At 37.1% G+C, this 19,582-nt stretch overlaps 1 protein-coding gene across 2 annotated transcripts in view; it reads left to right on the forward strand.

The window, feature by feature from the left end:
- FNDC3A (fibronectin type III domain containing 3A) overlaps positions 1-19,582 on the forward strand; it is a 164,101-nt gene that overhangs the window by 84,192 nt on the left and 60,327 nt on the right. The window contains exons 1-3 of one of the 2 annotated variants that reach the window (XM_044913555.1): positions 1,729-1,759; positions 6,107-6,183; positions 16,681-16,921. In XM_044913555.1, the coding sequence (XP_044769490.1) occupies positions 1,753-1,759; positions 6,107-6,183; positions 16,681-16,921 (325 nt within the window). In that variant the 5' untranslated portion in view covers positions 1,729-1,752. Of the gene's footprint in view, positions 1-1,728; positions 1,760-6,106; positions 6,184-16,680; positions 16,922-19,582 lie in introns of those variants that run through there. The other variant, XM_021689460.2, reaches the window with a different exon arrangement.

Below are 19,582 nucleotides of genomic sequence, written 5' to 3' on the forward strand. Positions count from 1 at the left end.
CAACACGTATCTTGGAGGGTTTAGAGATAAAGGAAGTTTCCAAAGGAATTCTTATACATTAAAGTAGACTTACAGGATGAGGGGGGTCAGATTAGAATTGCCTTTTGCTCTTAGCAAAGTATTAACACCAAGGCAGTTGAGTCCTTAGAGGAATGTCACTATGCCTGTTTCAAGGACTTGTCAGTGGGCTCTAGGTAGTAAGGAAATTTAATAATTTTTCTTCTGCCTTTGTTTCCCACATCATTATCTCTTCTGGGGTGTCTGACATGTATTTATTGAAACCTGCTGCTCCAGGTTATATCTCTTGCTAGTTCTTTTCCATATTCTTGGGAGAGTGGGGCTTTGAATATGGTTTACATATTTTATTTTAAACTATCGCCTTATCATTAGATAATCCTGGCTTTGCCTCATTGTGTGCCATTGGCAAGTTACTTAACTGCATGCATTCTTCTTCAGTTTCCCTACCTCAAATGATGCCTACTTCAGTTATTGTGAGGACTGAGTTAACACATGAAAATCACTCCGAATGGTGCCTGGGACATACTCTGCAATATATAATTATTATTTTTGGAAACACAGAGCAATCACACTTCTATTTATAATAATAGTTATCATTTATTGAGATTGCCAACCAGTATACTCAGTACTTTAATATCTAATCTGATTCTCACAACAATGCTGTGACGTTGCCTATTTTAACCTTTTTACATAAGGAAACAGCCTCAGGGACGCCTGGGTGGCTCAGTCAGTTAAGCGGCTGCCTTCCGCCTGGGTCATGATCCCAGGGTCCTGGGATCGAGTCCCACATCGGGCTCCTTGCTCAGCAGGGAGCCTGCTTCTCTCTCTCTTCCTCTGCTTGTGCTCTCTCTGTCAAATAAATAAAATCTTTAAAAAAAAAAAAAAAAAGGAAACAGCCTCAAAGAAGAGCAGTAAACTGCCTTGCTAAAAAATATTGAAGCTTTTATTAAAACTTAAATCTTTTGGTAGCAAAATTTATTTTTTTCCACTGTGCAACTTGTAAATATATCACAATCATTATCATTACCTATACATTTGTATTAGCTATTAATAAATTTCCTTAGCTTACATAGCACCATAAAGTAATGAAAAGACCTCCAAAAGTTCTTACAGTCTTCTTCCCCTCACTTGTAACATCTTTGGTCTCTTTCCTGATCTCCAGGGCAGCTTGGGTAGAGTGCTCTGATCCCGAACGGTGGCCTGTCTTTTAAGATTTTATGGACATGAGCAAGAATGCCATCCATCAAGCGAATCCTCTAAATTAATAAATGTTATATATATCTTAAACTTTATAAATGAAGTAGCAGGCTGCAAAAACTGAATGAGAAGATAATGCCTATCGTTATATAGGAGGGAAAATGAAAACAAAAATACAGTTTTACATCAAATATGTATTTCTGTGCGTGTATTTCGATGAGCTTTTGGGTTAGTTCACGAGGAAGTCTGAAAGATCGCAAAATTCAAGGCAGCAGCAGTAGAAACCATTTAATCATTTACTATATCCCAAACGCTGGCAGCCTGGCAGCGGGGAATGTTTGCTTGCTTCCCCCTTCCCTTTCCGCGGGTCACTGCAAATCACGTGATAAGCATCACGTGACTCGGTCAAAGGATCTTTTCCTCTCACTGCTTTGCAAAAAAAAAAAAAAGCGGAACCGTTCTCCAATTAAAGCTGTTAACGTGTACTACGCTGTTTCCTTGTTGGATTTTGTTCTCTGCTGCTACTGTAAAAACAAAATGAGTGGTAAGATTTGCTGACTGTTTTTGAACATTCTTTTATTTTAAAACATAGAAAGCATTGTATTAATCTAAAGTCATGCCGTGTGTATTTTTTCAATAGATGCCAAATCTATGGCAGTAAAAATATTTTTAAATTGTGGCCATGTAGTTATAAGATTAGACTCTATTTGGAGATGGGCTGATTTTATATTCCATAGACTATTCCTTTCGAGCGCCTTTATTTTACTAGGTTTTTCTTTTTACCACTAAAATCAGAATATTGGCATCAGACAATTTGGAAGCCATTGTGAAAGCTTGCTTAAAAAGAGAATGTGTAGCCCGTCAGCGGCCCATTGCATTTTAAGAATTTAAACTCAAATTTGCATTTCATCAAAAAAAAAAACCCTCTTTAAATGTGAACGTGTGCTAATAAAGAAAAAATAAAGAATTTAACTTAGAGTAGATGAAATATCATCTTTATTAAGTTACTGATGGCCCTTTTTAAGGAATGGAGGTGAGGGGCTTCTCAAATTTCTTAAGACAATTGGTGAATAAGAATTGTTTGCTCTTCTGCAAGGTTTTAGAATAGGAAATATGCCCTTAAAAATGATTTTAATAGCTTTATGTTTGGGGGTAGATTTTGCTTAGATCATGTAGATTATTAAGGAGCTACTGGGTGTACTTACAGTTGTTCAGATAGAGCTACTCCTGTGCCAGATGTGCATTTAATGGTATAGTCTGTAACAGATTTGGCTTCTTTACTGGGACAGAATACCCCCCCTCCTTCACTGTATTTACAGGGTTTGTAGTTAATCTTTTAGTATTTTCAATATTTTATTCCAACAATAAAAGTATTGGTGAAACTAAGGGGGTAAACAAACATTTGCATCATTAAGCATGCAGGGTTTTAGGGGTTTGCTGCTGTAGACAGAAATAGCAACTGAAGTGGTGCTATAAACATTGTAGTTTTCTGAATTGTATTTACTATGTTTATATAATGGGACTTTTATGTGTTCAGTGTTGGATGTTATTTCATACCAGTATTTTACATATTAAATATGGTATCCATGAATTGTCTTTAAAAAAATTAGCCAGGTACCATTTCTGCCTCAGGATAAAAAAATTTATTTGCTAGAGTGAAATGATTACTTCCTAGGGAAATGAGTTAATAATTATTCCTGGACTGCAACTAGTAATGTATTTACTGCTAGTTTATTTTAGGTTGGGTTTGTTCTGTTGTTTTCAGTATCACACTTAAGTATAATTAAAGAATACAGTAGAATTTTGTTCTACTAAAATATAAACTATAAAGCAACTTTCAAAGTATATGGTTTGAATTGTAATTATGTAGTATTTATTTATATTTTTAGTAAAAAGGGCAATCCAGAGCAGCTGTGTAGTTTTGCAATTTTTTTTTTTTAAGATTTTATTTATTTATTTGACAGAGAGAGAGATAGTGAGAGCAGGAACACAAGCAGGGGGAGTGGGAGAGCGAGAAGCAGGCTTCCTGCCAAGCAGGGAGCCCGATGTGGGACTCGATCCCAGGGCCCTGGGATCATGACCTGAGCTGAAGGCAGACGCTTAACGACTGAGCCACCCAGGCGCCCCGTGTAGTTTTGCAATTTTAAATGTAATCAGCAATAACTTATTTTTTACTCTGGTGGCTGAAAAACAGCAAAAACCTATTCTGATGACTTGATGTAAGAATTAAATTTGACAACATGTGAAAGGAACCATAGTCCCTGGCACATTTAGTAGAAGCTCAAAAATATTAATTTCCTTTACTAAGATTACAAATAGGATTTTCGATGAATTTTCATTCTGGTTCCCAGCTAAATTTCACATGTTATGAATAATATCTAAGCCAGTTTCAGGATTCATAAAGCTAGTTTGGTATAGGTTTATATAAACTAGCTAATAGACGTAAACCAGGATTTTCTTAAAACTGTTCTCATTTTCTATTGAGTCCAGCATAGAGAAGTTAAAAGGTAAGTTTTGGATAAATCCTCTCTTGCCTAGAGATATAAAACACCTCACAAGTTTTATTTTGTAAATTAATAGGCTAATGTTGGTTTAAATGTAGGAAAATTTTGTTCTTCCTTTCTCTCTTGTTTTTTAAAGATAATGAAGGCTTTAATTTTCCTTAGAATTTGGAGCCTCAAATTACATCAGTTGCCAGTAATGCACAGTATTTTAATGTTTACTAAATATGTTGTAAAGCTATATCCTTAAATGAAACTGCCTGTTTTTGAATTCTTTTTCTACTAGGGCAAACTTAACTTCTCTAACTTAATTTCCACGTGTGGAAAATGGGGAGTAATAATAACAATACCTACTTGTAGAATGATTAGGAGGAGAAAAAACACAAAAGCCCTAGCATATAGTAAGTTAGTATTAGCTATATATAATTAGCTATTTTAAGAAAATATTCTGAACAACTTCATGTATTTGGTGGGCTTGTTTGGGATGGGAAGAATATTTTGTTGAGAAGTTATTTTTAGGGGCGCCTGGGTGGCTCAGTCGGTTAAGTGTCTGCCTTTAGCTCAGGTCATGATCCCAGGGTCCTGGGATGAGTCCCGCATCAGGTTTCCTGCTTAGTGAGGAGTCTGCTTCTTCCTCTCCCTCTGCCTGCACTGTCCCGCTCCCACTCATGCTCTCGCTCTCTCTGTCAAATAAATAAATAAAGTCTTTTTTAAAAAAGAAAAGTTATTTTTATGGTCATATAGCATAATTTGGTAGTCTGCCACGGCACAGACACACACACACACATAAGCTCCTTACTTCCTCATACCACTTGAGTCTTTAACCTATTCTCTCTCTCCCGCTCCGTATCTCTTCTTTCTTTCCTCACTCCCATCACTTCTCTCTTCCCCTCCCCTTCTCTTCCTCTGTTCCAGCCCTATTCACTCTCTCTTCTCCTTCACCCTTCCCTTTCTCCAGTTGTCTGTCCTCCTCTGTCCCCTCCCCTCCTTTCTTGCCTGTATTTTCTTCTCTTTCTCTTTTCTTCCCTCCCGTCTTCCTTTACCATTGTTTAGCATTTACCCTCCTGCACCCACCTTTTCCTACATTCTCTTTTCTCTTTCCTTCCCTGTGTCTCACCATCTTTCCCCTGCACCCACCACCAACCACTTTTTTGCTTGCTTGTCACTCCTCTCCTTCCTTGAAAAGCGGGTGGCTATAATCTGGATTTGCTGTAACCTCCATGCTCTTCATTCTGTTTCCTGAAGTATGTACAATGTTACCAGTGAAATTTATTTCTTTTCTGCTCTATGATTAAGCTTTTCCTCTTTTTTTTTCTTTTATAACTGATATCCATTATGTGTACTCTGCAGGTTGAAATTCCACATATAAAAAGAACTCTTCCCCCCCTTACATTCTTCATTAGACTCTTGGGTACATTTATTCCTAAGAAATGAGTGAGGATCCTTGAGAAGGTTTAATTTCAAGTTATTAAAAACTAATGGGTGAGGGGACAGTGTAGTCTAAAGTTACAAGGAAAAAAGGATTTGAAGGTGAGATGCTTTTTTTAAAAAAAAGTTACATAAAGCGTGTAAGATTTTAGTTACTAGAAAAAATAAAACACACCTTCCCAAAATGCCTATTTTATCCCACAAACGTTACGAGAGAAGATAAATGAGATAATATTTATAAAAGCTATCTGGAAAGGGTAACAGTAAAAATGAAAGAAAACCTGGAATAAGACAAGGTGAATTTTCCTTTATTTTTTTTCCGGAACTTTTTGGTTTAAGAAACAAAAATTGTTCCTTAGCTAAATATGCATGTATAGTATTTTTCTAACTTTGTTCTCAAGCCCCCACAGACATGACTTACATACTACACGAGAGGCTTTGAACACTAACAAAACAAGTCCCAAATTTCTAACTCTTCTTCTTATTGCTCTTCCCTCTTGACTTTTTTTTCTATTGTTTTTCAGAATTTTGCTTTTTATATCTTTCATTGATTTTATATGCAAAGTTTAGGTTGATTCTCCTCTAGGTCAGTGTTTCTTAATTTGCATAATCATAAGATTCACCAGATATTTTGTAAAGTAAATATACTGACTCAAGACCCCACTGTAAGCATAATAAAGAATCTCTAGGAGAGTTTTAAAAGAGCTCCCCAGGTGACTATTGTGATCATCAGATAGGTTAAAAAACACAACTGCAGGTAAAGAACAATCAGTGTACTTTAGAAGATAAATTTTTATGTTCTATAACAGATGAATCATCTGAATTTCTTTTCATAGTAATATAGTTACTGTTAATTTGAGCATTTAGTTTAGACGAAGTATTCAAAGTGGAATTCAAATTGTTTTCAACATTAGCTTGCTAACTAATCCTGGATTAACACATCATTTCTGTGATCCATTCAGGTCCTGCTCAGGTTCCAATGATGTCCCCAAATGGTTCTGTGCCTCCTATTTATGTGCCTCCTGGATATGCCCCACAGGTATGTGTTTGTGTTATTTTTCTTTTTATATCTATATAGTAGGGATCATATTATTACTGTTTAATTCAGGAAAAAAACACCATTTCAGTACTGAAGCTTACCCTGTACAGTATATCTTTGGTATCTGTTTCATGTATTCTAGTACATTCAGTATATTTGGAAAGGAGGAAAAATTAAATTGACAGCATTATCATTTGGCCTTGGCTTTGGGTGTTGAATTATTATAGAAAATTAATCCTAGAGCTTTATTTCCCTGAATATGTGAATAATGTAAGTAATATCTTAAGGTTTAAAGGTGCCTACACTAACATTTTTTAAGTTAATCATTTACTTGGAAGTAACCCTAGACAGTGTTCCATCCATATTCATAAAATGTCTCACAAACACCCATAATAATTATCTGGCACATTGTGGTACATAGAAGAAAATTTAGACTTGTAGACCTGCAGCCCTAAAGGTTGTATCAGTATCTTCTGCTACTGAGATTCTGTGTAGTTTGCACTCATTGCCTCAGATCCTTTTTAGAAATAATTCAGTTTCTTTTTTTAGCACTGAAGTTACACTTGAAATGTTCTTCAGGCCCTCTCTTACTTCCTCCCTGATTATGTCAGAATATTGGTGGGATAGATTCACTGCCCATACTGTGAAGCCCACCACTATGAATGACAGCAAAAGAAGACCATGTTGGTGAGGAGAATAGAAGTAGTGTGAGAATTAGAGTCAGAAAAGCTGGGGGCGCACCTGGGTGGGTCATTCGTTAAGTGTCTGCCTTCGGCTCAGGTCGTGATCCCAGGGTTCTGGGATCGAGCCCTCATCAGGCTCCCTGCTCAGCAAGAAGCCTGCTTCTCCCACTCCCACTCCCATTCCCCCTGCTTGTGTTCCCTCTCTCGCTGTGTCTCACTCTGTCAAATAAATAATAAAATATTTTAAAAATTAAAATTTAAAAAAATCGTCAGAAAAGCTGAATCCATATCTTATTTCAAGCCCTTGCTGGCTGCATGGCCTTGGACAGATCAACTTCCTTAAGTCTCTGTGTCCTAACCATAAGATGGGATGAGAACATGTAAGATAACATTTGAAAGTATTTGTAAGCTTTTCAGAAGCTATCTCTCCTTTTGTTTGACATACTGACAGTCTGCATTCTGTATTATCCTACTAAATCTGCTCTCTGATACGGACCAAACTCAAAGGCCTTTTTTCCAGCCTTACCCTTTTTGTGACCCCCTAAACATTTGACACCACTGATAACGATTTACCCAAAATTTCCTTGATATAATGCTGTCCTGATTCTTTCTACTTTCTTGGTTGCTCCTTCAGACCTTTCTCCACTTACATAAAGACCACATCTGGTCTTTTCTCTAGTGTTGTTCAGTTCAGCAAACATGTACTGAATGTACCATGTACTAAGCTCTGTATTTGGTGCTACTGACAATTTATTTCAGTGTAACTAAAGAGTATCCTGCTGTTCTCAAATCTAGCAGTACCTTTTATTTTTATAGCAAATTCCTACCCTTCTCATTTCATTCAATCATGACCTTCTGGAAGTAGCTTTCCTTGAATGTTTCCAGGGCCTCTCCTTTGGGTTCTCATGGCACACTATGTATATCCTTCTTTTAATGAATTTCTCACACTGTTTAGTAATTTTTCTCTCCTGAGAAGATTATGAACTCTTAACAGTTCTGTACTCAGCAGTGTTCAGCAAATATGTACTGAGTGCTCATATATGTCAGGCAGTCTTCTAGATGATTGTGATATATTTGCGAATGAAAGGCAAAGACCTCTGTCTGTCTGTAGTTAACATTCTTGTGGGGAGAAGAAAACAATAAGCATATAATACATGGATAAATTATGTAGTATGTTAGGTGGTAAGCAGTGGGGGTGGAAAAGGAAAGAAAATAGACCTTGGTTACATTTTAAAATAGGGTAGTCAAAATAGGCCTCGTTGGAAAAGTGACATTTGAACCAAGTCTTGAAAGATAAGTAGGAGTCTACATGGCCTAATTTCAGTATTGTTGTGTCTCGGGAAATAGACCTGAGGAGATGGAGACAGATGGGGGAATAGACATTTGATGGAGCAGTCAGAACACACACAACACTTATTAGTTAAGCCACTATCTTATATGGGTGCAGTTCATGGCGCCTAAAACAATACAGTAATAACATCACAGATCACCTTAATCAAATATAATAATAATGCAAATATATGAGGGACGCCAGGCTAGCTCAGTTGGTAGAACATGGGATTCAGTCTCAAGGTTGTGAGTTCAAGCCCCACATTGGGTATGGAGCCTACTCAAAAAAAAAAAAGAGAAGAAAGAAAGAGTTTGAAGTATTGTGAGGATTACCAAAATGTGGACACACAAACACCAAATGAGCAAATGCTGTTGGAAAATGGCACCAATATACTTGCTCAACACAAGGTTGCCACAAACTTTCAGTTTTTAAAAAATGCAGTATTCGCAAAGCTCAATTAAGCAAAGCACAGTAAAACAAGGTATTCACATGCTCACTTGATGTTTCCCTTTTTCCATGGTTTTGTTAATGCTGTTATCTGGGGAATGTTACTCATTTGCTCATTTCTGCCTTTTAAAAATCTACCCATCCTTGAGGACCTAGATCAAGTTATTTGTACCATCTCTTGGTTATATATTACATGCCACCTAGTATTATAATTGTGGGATTTTATGGGATTTTAAATTCCTTGAGGATAGGAGCTGCCTTTTAATTATTTTTATTATATGGTAACTCAAATACAGTAGATATTTCATAAATATTTGTCAAATAAATGAATGAACTTTAGTAGTAATCTCACTGGAAGGATTATGTGAGGCTAGTGGGCTACTATTATCTACCTTAATTTAAGATTAAGACTGTCTCTAAGAAATGTATCATTTTCAAATACACAGGAGTAATCAAGAGACAAAAATGTATAGTCTCATCATTATTGAAATAATTTAAATACCCACTGTGTAAGACTGGATTCTAGCATTTTGACATCACTATTGAAATAACCCCCTATTTCCTAGCATACACAATTTCTCATGTTAGAAAATACTTAAGAATCAGGTTCTGGGGGCGCCTGGGTGGCTCAGTCGTTAAGTGTCTTCGGCTCAGGTCATGATCCCAGGGTTCTGGGATCGAGCCCCGCATCGAGCTCCCTGCTCAGTGGGAAGCCTGCTTCTCCCTCTCCCACTCCCCCTGCTTGTGTTCCCTCTCTCACTGTGTCTCTCTCTGTCAAATAAATAAATAAAATCTTAAAAAAAAAAAAGAATCAGGTTCTGGGCATAGCTAAGCACTTAATAATTGTCCAAAACTTGACACATAAGGAAACATAATTAGCTTAGCAAATCTAAAAGCTGGGAGTTGAGCCAAATGTTAAGACACGTAGATGGCTATAATAAAGTATAGGTTGTATTTCGCTCAACAGGAACCAAATAGCACAAATACTAAACGTATGAATAGCTATTATCTATGGTCTTCTTTTAGACTTTTATATACTTATCTCGCCTTCTGGCAACAAGTTTCCTCACGTCTATCCCTTGCCATATGTATGTGTATCTTTTGGTGAAAGGCAGTGATTTCCCTGTAGCCTTTTAACTACAAAATTACAAACATAATTTTAGACATAACCTTAATGAGTTTTATTTTTGTAGTTTAATAAGAAAAGGAGGTTTGTGAGAGATTGATGTGCCTCAATAGAAGCAGGAATATGTGCCAACTGAACTAAGATATCAAATGGAAAAACAAAAACTATAAAACACAGAAAGCAAATGGTGATAGGAGAAGGAACTTAATTTACTGGCAAATAATACTAACTTATAGTCCCTAAGAGCATTGCAGCATAGAATAACATTTCATATTTTAGTGATGAAATTAATGACTTATCAAGAAAAGATTATAGTCTGCCTGAATGGTGGGACACCTAAAAAGCGGCATCAAAAGTTCTCTCCTTCTGCCTCTCTTTAAAGGCTCCCCTGTTTTTTTATGGAATGTGGGTTGTTATGGTGATGAGAGGATACCTAACAGGAAAGGGATTGTAGATCTCATAATGTGGGGAAGGGAGCTATGTCAACTTCAGGAAAAGTCTGAGATTACTCCTTTGAGCTGGACTTGATATTTCACTTTGCCTTTATGTCAGCACACAGCAATGAGGTCAGTACTTTTTTCAAAGATTCTGCATACCAGTCTGATCTGTCTTCTCTGTCAAATGTTTTGGCAGCAATAATGTTGCCCAAAAACATGGGCAGCATTATTTTGTATGTATGTATAGTTATATATATAAAATAAATATCTGTTGAATGAATGACCAGAAATTACCTATATTATTATTTAGTAGCTTAAAGTGGGAGTAGTTTTGGGTTCAGGGTGAGGCTATAGAAGTAGGTTGCTAAAAGTTAGGCAGAAGCAAAGGTTGTAAGAATTGAGGAAATCACAGAATTCTAATAGCATGGTGTTGTTAAGAAGGGGGAAAATAATGTGGCACTCCAGTAGAACTAAGGGAATACATTTATTTCTGGTCATATCATTGATTCAGCAGTTTTCTTTGAGCATCTGCCCTATGCTAGGAGTTGTTCCAGGTGTTGGGAAGAAAATGGTAAGCAGAACAGATTTGTCATGGAATGTATATTCTCGTGGAGAACACACACACAACAGAAAATGTAAACACAAACCCCTCTTTTTGTAGCCCCTTTTAATTATGTCTGTTCAATAAAGGAGAAAACAGGGCTTTGCCTAATTAGAAATTGTGTGGCATATGTGGTTAGGTGGACCTATGCTGATAGCCCTATTTAATTCTATTTTACGGTCTTATCTTTTTTTTAATTTTTTTTAACATAACATAGACTAATTTGGATTATATTTTATCTTTTTTTTTCTTTTCACAACTTACTGATTTTATTTTAATCATCACCATTGGTGGACCCTGTTAGTATAAAATTCATTGTCTACACGATTAGCCATTTGTCAGCAGCTGGACTTAGTGGATAGTTTTGAGGCCCCCAACCTCACTCCTGAAGTTACTGGCTGCTCAGATGGTTACTTGAAGTGGTACAGGTCTGGCTCCTTTTTTTCTTTTTTCTGTTTCCTAGCTTTCTTTTTTTTAATTGTGGTAAAATATACATGACAAAAAATTTACCATTGTAACTTTAAATGTACTACAGTTCAGTGGCATTAAATATATTCACTGCTGGGACTACCTTCGCTACCATCGATCTACAGAACTCTTCATTTTGCAAAACTGAAACTCTGTACAGTGATTTCCCATTCTTCCTTCCCCCAGCTTATCTTTGTATTTTAAATGTTCTTTTTCAGTAGAAAAGTGGTTTTAATTTCATAAGTAATTTAGCTGTTTCTTTTTAACCGTTGAGATCTCGCTTGTGTTGTGACATTTAAAAAGATGCTAGAGAAACCGGTACCTGTGGGTTCTATGCCCACAAAGTGGACAGACATGAAATTAAAGCCAAAGTGCAAGAGTTCAAATACTGGCCCCTCCACTTACTGTCTATGTGACCTTAGCAATTTACTTAACATCTGTATGCCTCAGTTTCCCCATCTGAAAAATGTTGATAATAATGCTACCTATTTGTTAGGAGGATTAAATAGTTAATACATGTCTGTTGAGGAACTTACAGTTAAGTTATAGGGTAAGACATATGCATTTGGAAAGTTAACAAATACTACAGTGTTACAAATACCTAACAAGTGATACAGAATAAATGTAATAGAAATGATAGGAAGGAGAGGTCATTAAGATTGTGGTGCCCAGGATAGGGTTCAGTGGAAAGCAATCAAAAGAAACCTTCCACAGACCCGTAGCCCTGGAATCTCTACCAGCATCTGGGGTGACATGCTCTGCAGTCTCATGTCAGCTCACACTTCCTTTTCATCTAGAACGGAGACACTTTCCTGCTTCTGTCTAGAGCCAGTGCCCCCCGTGGAGTCTTGGATCCCATTCCCTTTTGCCTGCATTTTTCTGTCTTCTACATCATCAATTTCTTACTGTCTGATGGGTCATTCTCATTATTGTATCAGCATGTTGTCATTGCTCTCACTAAAAACAACACATTTTTTTTTTAAAGAATGTATACACTTTTTTTTAAAGATTTTTTATGTATTTATTCATGAGAAACGGGGGTGGGGGAGCAGAAGGAGAAGCAGGCTCCCAAGGAGCAGGGAGCCCGATGCGGGACTCGATCCCAGGACCCTGGGATCATAACCTGAGCCGAAGGCAGATGCTTAACCATCTGAGCCACCCAGGTGCCCTAAAAACAACACATTTTTTAGTTTCTTGACTCCATTACTACCAGTCACCACCTTATTTCCGTATTCCCCTCTGCAGGAATACTTGCTAAAATTGGGCTATTAGCTCTCTAATTCTGCTCCCCACTTTCCTCTCTTAAACCCAGTTAGGGTTTGCCCCTATGTTTACACCAAAACTGTTGTCATCAAAGTTGCAGTGACTTCCACATTACTAAATCCAGTGGTCATTTCTTAGTCTTTATCTTACTTGACCTTTCAGTAGTATTTGACAGAGTTGATCCTTCCTCCTTGATACACTTCACCAAACTTCCAGACTCCACACTCTTAGTCTTCTTCCTACCTTACTTGGTTGCCCTTTTCCAGTCTTTTCAGAACTTCAGACTAGTATGTCTAACTGCCTACTCATGTTTCCACTTAGATGTTTTATAGACTTAACCAAATTCACATTCCAGAACCTAAAACTCCAAATCTTTCCCCCCAAAATAACTTACTCTGCCTTATAGCCTTCCCCTTTTACAGTTGGTAGAACACCATCCTTTCATAACTTCTTTTTCTCATTTCTCCAGTGGCAGCATCAGCTAATCTTGTTCTACCTTTAAATATATGCAGAATGTGGACCTCTTTTTACCATGCTGGTCCAAGCCACCACCATTTCTTGCCTAGATACTGCAGTAGCTTCCTGGTTTCCCTGTTTGTTTGTTTGTTTTTTCCCTTGTCCTACAGTCTATTCTCAACTCAACAGTCAGAATAATCCTGTTAAATATAAGGTTATGTCAGGATTTCTCAACCTCAGCACTACAGATATTTTAGGCCCAGTAATTTTTGTTGTAGGGAATTGTCCTCTGTGTTGTAGGGTATTTAGCAGCATCTCTGATCTCTCTACCCACTAGATGCTGGTAGTACCCACCCCCAGTTGTGACAACCAAAAATGTCGCTAGATACTGCCAAATGTCTCATAGGGGGCAAAATCACCCCTGGCTGGGCACCCAGTGACTTATATCACTTTTCTGCCCAAAACCCTGTGATGGTTCCTCCTTTCACTAATGTAAATGCTGGAGTCCAGGTGCTTATTAATAGCTCATATGGTCCTACCTGACCCCACCACTCCCTTTATCTATTTGACCTTATCTGCTTCTACCTTCTTCTTCCTTATGCTGAACCAGGCACAATGGTTTCCTTCTAAAACTACTTTTATCTGTTAGGGGCTTTGTTCTGTTTTCTCTGCCCAGAACACTCTTCCAGATTTTTACATGGCTAATTCGTTCAGTTACTTCAAGTCTGCTCAAATTTCATTTTGCCAGTAAGGCCTATCCTGGTCATTCTATTTTATACTGCAACCTGTCCTACTCCCACAATACTTCTGATCCCCCTTACCTGTTTTTTTCTCCATGATACTTATCGCCTTGCAACATGCTAAATAATTTACTCTTGTTTTTGTGTTCATTGCCCCTAATAGTATGTTTGTCCCACAAAGACATCACTAACATTTTTTTCTCGCCTAAATTACCAATGTTTCTGTCATTTTTTAAATGAACAGAGAAGGTAAAGTTAGAGCTAGATATGGAAGGATAGATGAGATTTGCATATTTGTAGATTAAGGGGAGGCAAAGTGAAAAGAAAGATGTCATAAACTAAAGTCCCAGATACAGAAATGCATAGGTTTGTGTGCAGATAGGTTTTTAGTATACCGGCCTGGCTGGAGTTAAGAGTTCAGAATTTGGTGTAGGAAAAAAATACATGTAGGAAGACAGGTTGGAACAAGACTGAAGGCCAGGTCAGAGAGTATGGACTATAATCCTATCAGAAATGGGAGTCATTTAAGATTTGTGAGTTGGAGAGTTGATAAAGGTGAAAGTAGTATATTGTGACAGACACTGTGGTTTGGCTTACTAAAAATCCATTCCAAGCTCCTTCTAATGTCCCTTCCTGTGGGTTAGAGGCTGAAAAGCTATAAATAGTTTCCAGATTCTCTCTAGCTAGGACTCCAGATATTTCATTTCTGCCAATTATATGCACTTGTTTGAGGCTTGAATTCAGAACTGAGTTAAATGGGGAGAAAGGCAGAATATGAGGCATTTATTTTGCTGGAAGCAAGGCATTATAGTTCTAGAGCTAGTATATAAAAACTGAATTCATTTGGTCTTCTAGTACAGACAAGTCATCTCATACTCCAGCAGGTAAGGATAGTTGAATAGGGTGTTTAATAGTAACTATAATCTTTCTAAAGCAATAATCATTTAGTTGTAATTTTGGCTTATCTGTACCTAAATAAGTATGTTTTCTGATATACTTACCAAGCATGTATATGTTTATATACAAAATCTGCTATTCCATTTTTTTAAGTTTATTTATTTATGTAATCACTATCCCCAACATGGGGCTTGAACTCATAACCATGAGATCAAGAGTTGCATGTTTTTCCAACTGAGCCAGCCAGGCACCCCCAAAATTTGCTGTCCTTAAGAATAGTAAAATTTGTTTTTCCTGAAAATAACATGATTTGCCTTTAAGTTAGCACTTAAAATTTTAATAATTTTCTGTTTCCTTAAGAGAAAGGTATTATTAGCCATTTGTTAAACCTCAATAGTAATCTTTTAAGTCTAAAAGTTTAAGGGCTCTATTTTAATAGAGGGATTCCTAATTTTGAGATAAAATCCTATATCCTATTGGGCTTTCCTGTATGTCCTTGCAGCTCCAGTGAGGTTCAAAGGGAATAAATCTGTCATTTTAGGAATTCCTTTCGTGCAGTGTAACCCCTATTTAAAAATGTATAATACCTAGGATTAGGGTTCAGTTTAGGGCTAGAATAATGGTTAAGATTAGGGACCGTGTGGGGGTATGTGCCTGTTATCCTGCAGTTCAGAGACCTCTCCAGAGGAATAATTTTAGGGTTAGGGGTTAGGGTTAAGCATATACCCTCACACTGTCCCTAACCCTAACCATTATTCTGTCCCTAAACTGAACACTAATCCTAGATCTGAGGGACAAAAAGGTTTGGTATATGTATACAATGGAATATTACTCAGCCGTAAAAGTGAATGAAATCTTGCCATGTGCAACAACATGGGTGGAGCTAGAGAGTATTGTGCTAAGTGAAATAAGTAGAGAAGGACAAATGCCATATGCCTTCACTCATACGTGGAATTTAAGAAACAAAACAAATGAGCGAATGGAAAAAAGGAACAGAGAGGCAAACCAAGAAACAGATAATTATAGAGAACACACTGATGGTTACCAGAGGGGAGGTGGATGGGTGGATGGGTTAAATAGGTGATGGGGATTAGGAGTACACATGTTGTAATGAGCACCAGATGTTGTATGGAAGTGTCGAATCACTATATTTTACACCAGAATCTAATATTACACTGTATGTTAACCAACTGGAATTAAAATAAAAACTTTAAAAAACATGTAATTTCTAAAACTGAAAGCCACAGATACTTTCCTTAACTGGGACTTAATATATTAGGTGTTTGTCTCCCTTGAAAGGATGTTCAGCTATTAAAATTGTCCTGATCATGTTCGCAAGAATTTTGTACCTAAACGCAATATATGGTTGATCTTCGGAATCTGGATCCAGTTTTTTCCCCATTTCTACTTCACAGTTTGTGTTCTTTCTACAGCTTATTTCCCCCCACCCCTATCCATAATATGGAAAAGGGAATTAATTCCTGACCCTATTGTGTTTTTTTTTTTTTTTTTAAGATTTTATTTATTTATTTTGAGAGACCATGAGAGCATGCGCGCACAAGCAGGGCAAGGGGCAGAGGGAGAGGGAGAAGCAGACTTTCCCTGAGCAGGGAGCCAGACGCATTGTGAGGCTCAATCCCAGGACCCTGAGATCATGACCTGAGCCGAAGGCAGACACCTAATTGACTGAGTCACCCAGGCGCCCCCCTCCCATTGTGTTTAAACCAAAAATTCCTTTGAGTCTCCCTTCTTTTTGAAGGCATCAGTAAATGCACATTAACACAAAGAAATAAATCTTAATATTGTGGCTCATTGTTTATATTATTATTTAGCTAATCTCATCATTGATTTAAGATTTATATTGCATTGTATAACAAAAACTACTTCATATTGTTCTATACTAATTCATATGTACTTAGTGTATTTAATAAATTCATATTCTGTAAAATTTCTTAATTAACTTCTTATGGTATAAAAATTCTTACTCTAACCTGTATCAAAAGAATTGCTTACATCTTATGGAAAAAATGTTCAATGTTCATTTTGTAGGTTATTGAAGACAATGGTGTTCGAAGAGTTGTTGTGGTTCCTCAGGCACCAGAGTTTCATCCAGGCAGTCACACAGTCATACACCGTTCCCCACATCCTCCTCCTCTGCCTGGTTTCATTCCTGTCCCAACCATGATGCCCCCTCCACCACGCCATATGTACTCACCAGTGGCTGGAGCTGGAGACATGGCAACACAGTATTTGCCACAGTATCAGTCTTCACAAGTATATGGAGATGTAGGTAAGACATCTAAAAATATTCCTGTCTTACGGAGTTAGTTATTCTTTACTTGGATATAATAGATGCTTTCCTCCTACTATATAAAAGAAATGACCAAACAGTAACAATATCACCATCATGTTCTCTTACTCAAGCGTTATGTTAAGTATTTCATCCTCATGATTACCCCTCAAGGCAAAAAAGTAAACAGAAAATCAAAGAGGGAAAATAACTTATATCATGCAGCAATATTTAGTGGGGACGTGTTCAAACAAGAACTTTTCTTCTCTGTTCTGCCAACTAGACTCTGAGGAAAATTTTCAGCCAGGAATAATCATACTGTTGTTAAATCCTTAAGGTTGTGATGCCAATTACCAAAGTTGCTAGGTTCTGTAAAGGACTGAGTTGGGAGGTGGGGGAGGAAACAAGATATAACTTTGACCCCAGGGAGTTAATAAATTGTTGGGAAGAAAAGACAACCACACGCACACAAAATAGTAATCTTATTCTTTCCTATGTATTTAAATACCATCTCTATACCTACAGCTCTCAGATTTGTGTCTCCAGCCAAAACCTCACCTCTGAGCTTCAGACTTACATTTCTAACTGCCTTCTTGATAACCACTTAAATGCCTCGTGCATATCAGTTACATTGTTTCTAAAACATAAATCTCAATTATGTAACCTGCTTTTCTCTGTCATCTTCATCTTGATAGATGGTACCACTGTCTACTCAATTTGCTCAAGTGAAAACCACATGATCAAATTTATTCTTCCTTCTTTAACCCCCACATCAGTTGATATCATTTTTATGTTCAGGAGTTTCCAAATTTTATCTACTTTTTCCCACTGCTATTCAAATCTCGTCCCCTGTCAGCTCTTGTCAGGATAACTACAGCAGGAGCTGCCTTCCAGTTGGTTTTCTGCTGTCATTCTTGCCCTAGCCATCCAGGCTTAGCCTGAGTAATTATTTAAAATATAAATTTAAAAGATTTAAAAGATTTCAGTAACTTTCATTACATTTAGAATAAAGTCCTGAACCTTCTACTAGACCAGGATTTCTCCACGTCTGCACTCTTGATATTTGGGAATGGATGAGTGTTTATGCATTGTAGGATATTCAGAAGAAGCCATGCCCTACCAGATGCCAGTAGCATACAACTCCTACCCACCCTCCCCTATCCTCACCCAGTTGTGACAACTAAAAATATCTCCAGACATTGCCGAATGACCCGTAGGGGCCCAAATTGATCCTGCTTGCAGCCCACTGGCCTTGACAAGGCCCTCCCCTATGGCCTCTGACTGCTCTGTCCCACTTGTCCCACCCCACCCCCCTTCAGTTTTTCAAAACCTCCAAGTTCTTTTTGCCTCAGTGCCCTGCACATGATGTTCTCTCTGCCAGGAATGCTCTTTTCCCTTTTCCGTGGAAGGCTTCTTTTTTTTTCCTTTAGATTTCAGCTTTCAGAGAGACCCTCTGTGACCTTACCTTATTAGTCTCTCACACTGAAACCGGTTTCTTTCACAGAACTTAACACAATTTGATTTTTTTTAATTCGTATGTCTTTCTCCCTTATTTGGCTGTACACCCCCGACAACTAAATCTGTCTTACCTATCACTTGCGCTTAGCAGTACCTATCATTAATGTTTAGTAAACTTACAGAATAACTCTAAATACAGAATTTTAATTATACAGCACAGCCTATAAGTAGTAAATATATATTATGTCATATATCATATATATTTCTCAAATTTACTTCTGTTGGCCAAGTAACACATTGATTCTGTAGGTCTGGGTGGGGTTTGGGTTTCTGCATCTCTGACACTCCCAGGTGAGGCTTATGCAGTGGTCCAGTGAAAACTTGAGTAGCAAGAGTTTATACTACAAATCAGTCTCATCCTTCCATTTTCTTTACTGCTAATTATGACTTATTTTTAAAAAGGTGTTTGAGAAAATTATAAGAAAAAACTTGATTTTATAACTATTGTTATTTCAGGTTGTTAAAACCCATTGTTATTCAGAGGGGATATTAGAATACATGCATATGATTCACAATGTTGTGAAGGAAAGTGAAAAATACAAATCCACAAGAGGTATAAATCTAAAAACTAGCTATCCAGTGATGGAAGACAAAAGTCATCATACTGTGTTTGAGTTTATAAGCCGAAGTGTCTACCACTAGATCCTAATAATTGACAGTAGTTTTATAACTAGTAGCAGCCTTCATGAAAAGGAAATTCTAGCTTTTTCATATAAATATATGCACAATATGTATATTTGATATAAATGTTCATACAATATGTTGTCTTTTATGTCTAGCTTTTTTTTCATTTGGGCTATTTTTTTAAGGCTTAGTTCAAAAATGTAGCATGATCAGTACTCCATTCCTTCTTATGGCTGAAAAATATTACATTATATGGATATAACTTTGTTTATCCATTTATTAATTGATGGACATTTGAGTTGTTTCCACTTTTTATCCATTATGAATAATGAATAATGTTGCTTTGACAGTTGTAAACAAGTTTTTATGTAGACATGTTCTCGCTTCTCCTGAGATATACCTAAGAGTAGAATTGCTGGCTTATATAATAATTCCATGTTTAACTTCTTGAGAAGGTGTAAAAACTGTTTACCCTAGTGACTGCACCATTTTACATTCCCACCAGCAATGTGTGAGGGT

This window comes from Neomonachus schauinslandi, chromosome 3 (genome assembly GCF_002201575.2).
Source record: "Neomonachus schauinslandi chromosome 3, ASM220157v2, whole genome shotgun sequence".
Classification (NCBI taxonomy): domain Eukaryota; kingdom Metazoa; phylum Chordata; class Mammalia; order Carnivora; family Phocidae; genus Neomonachus; species Neomonachus schauinslandi.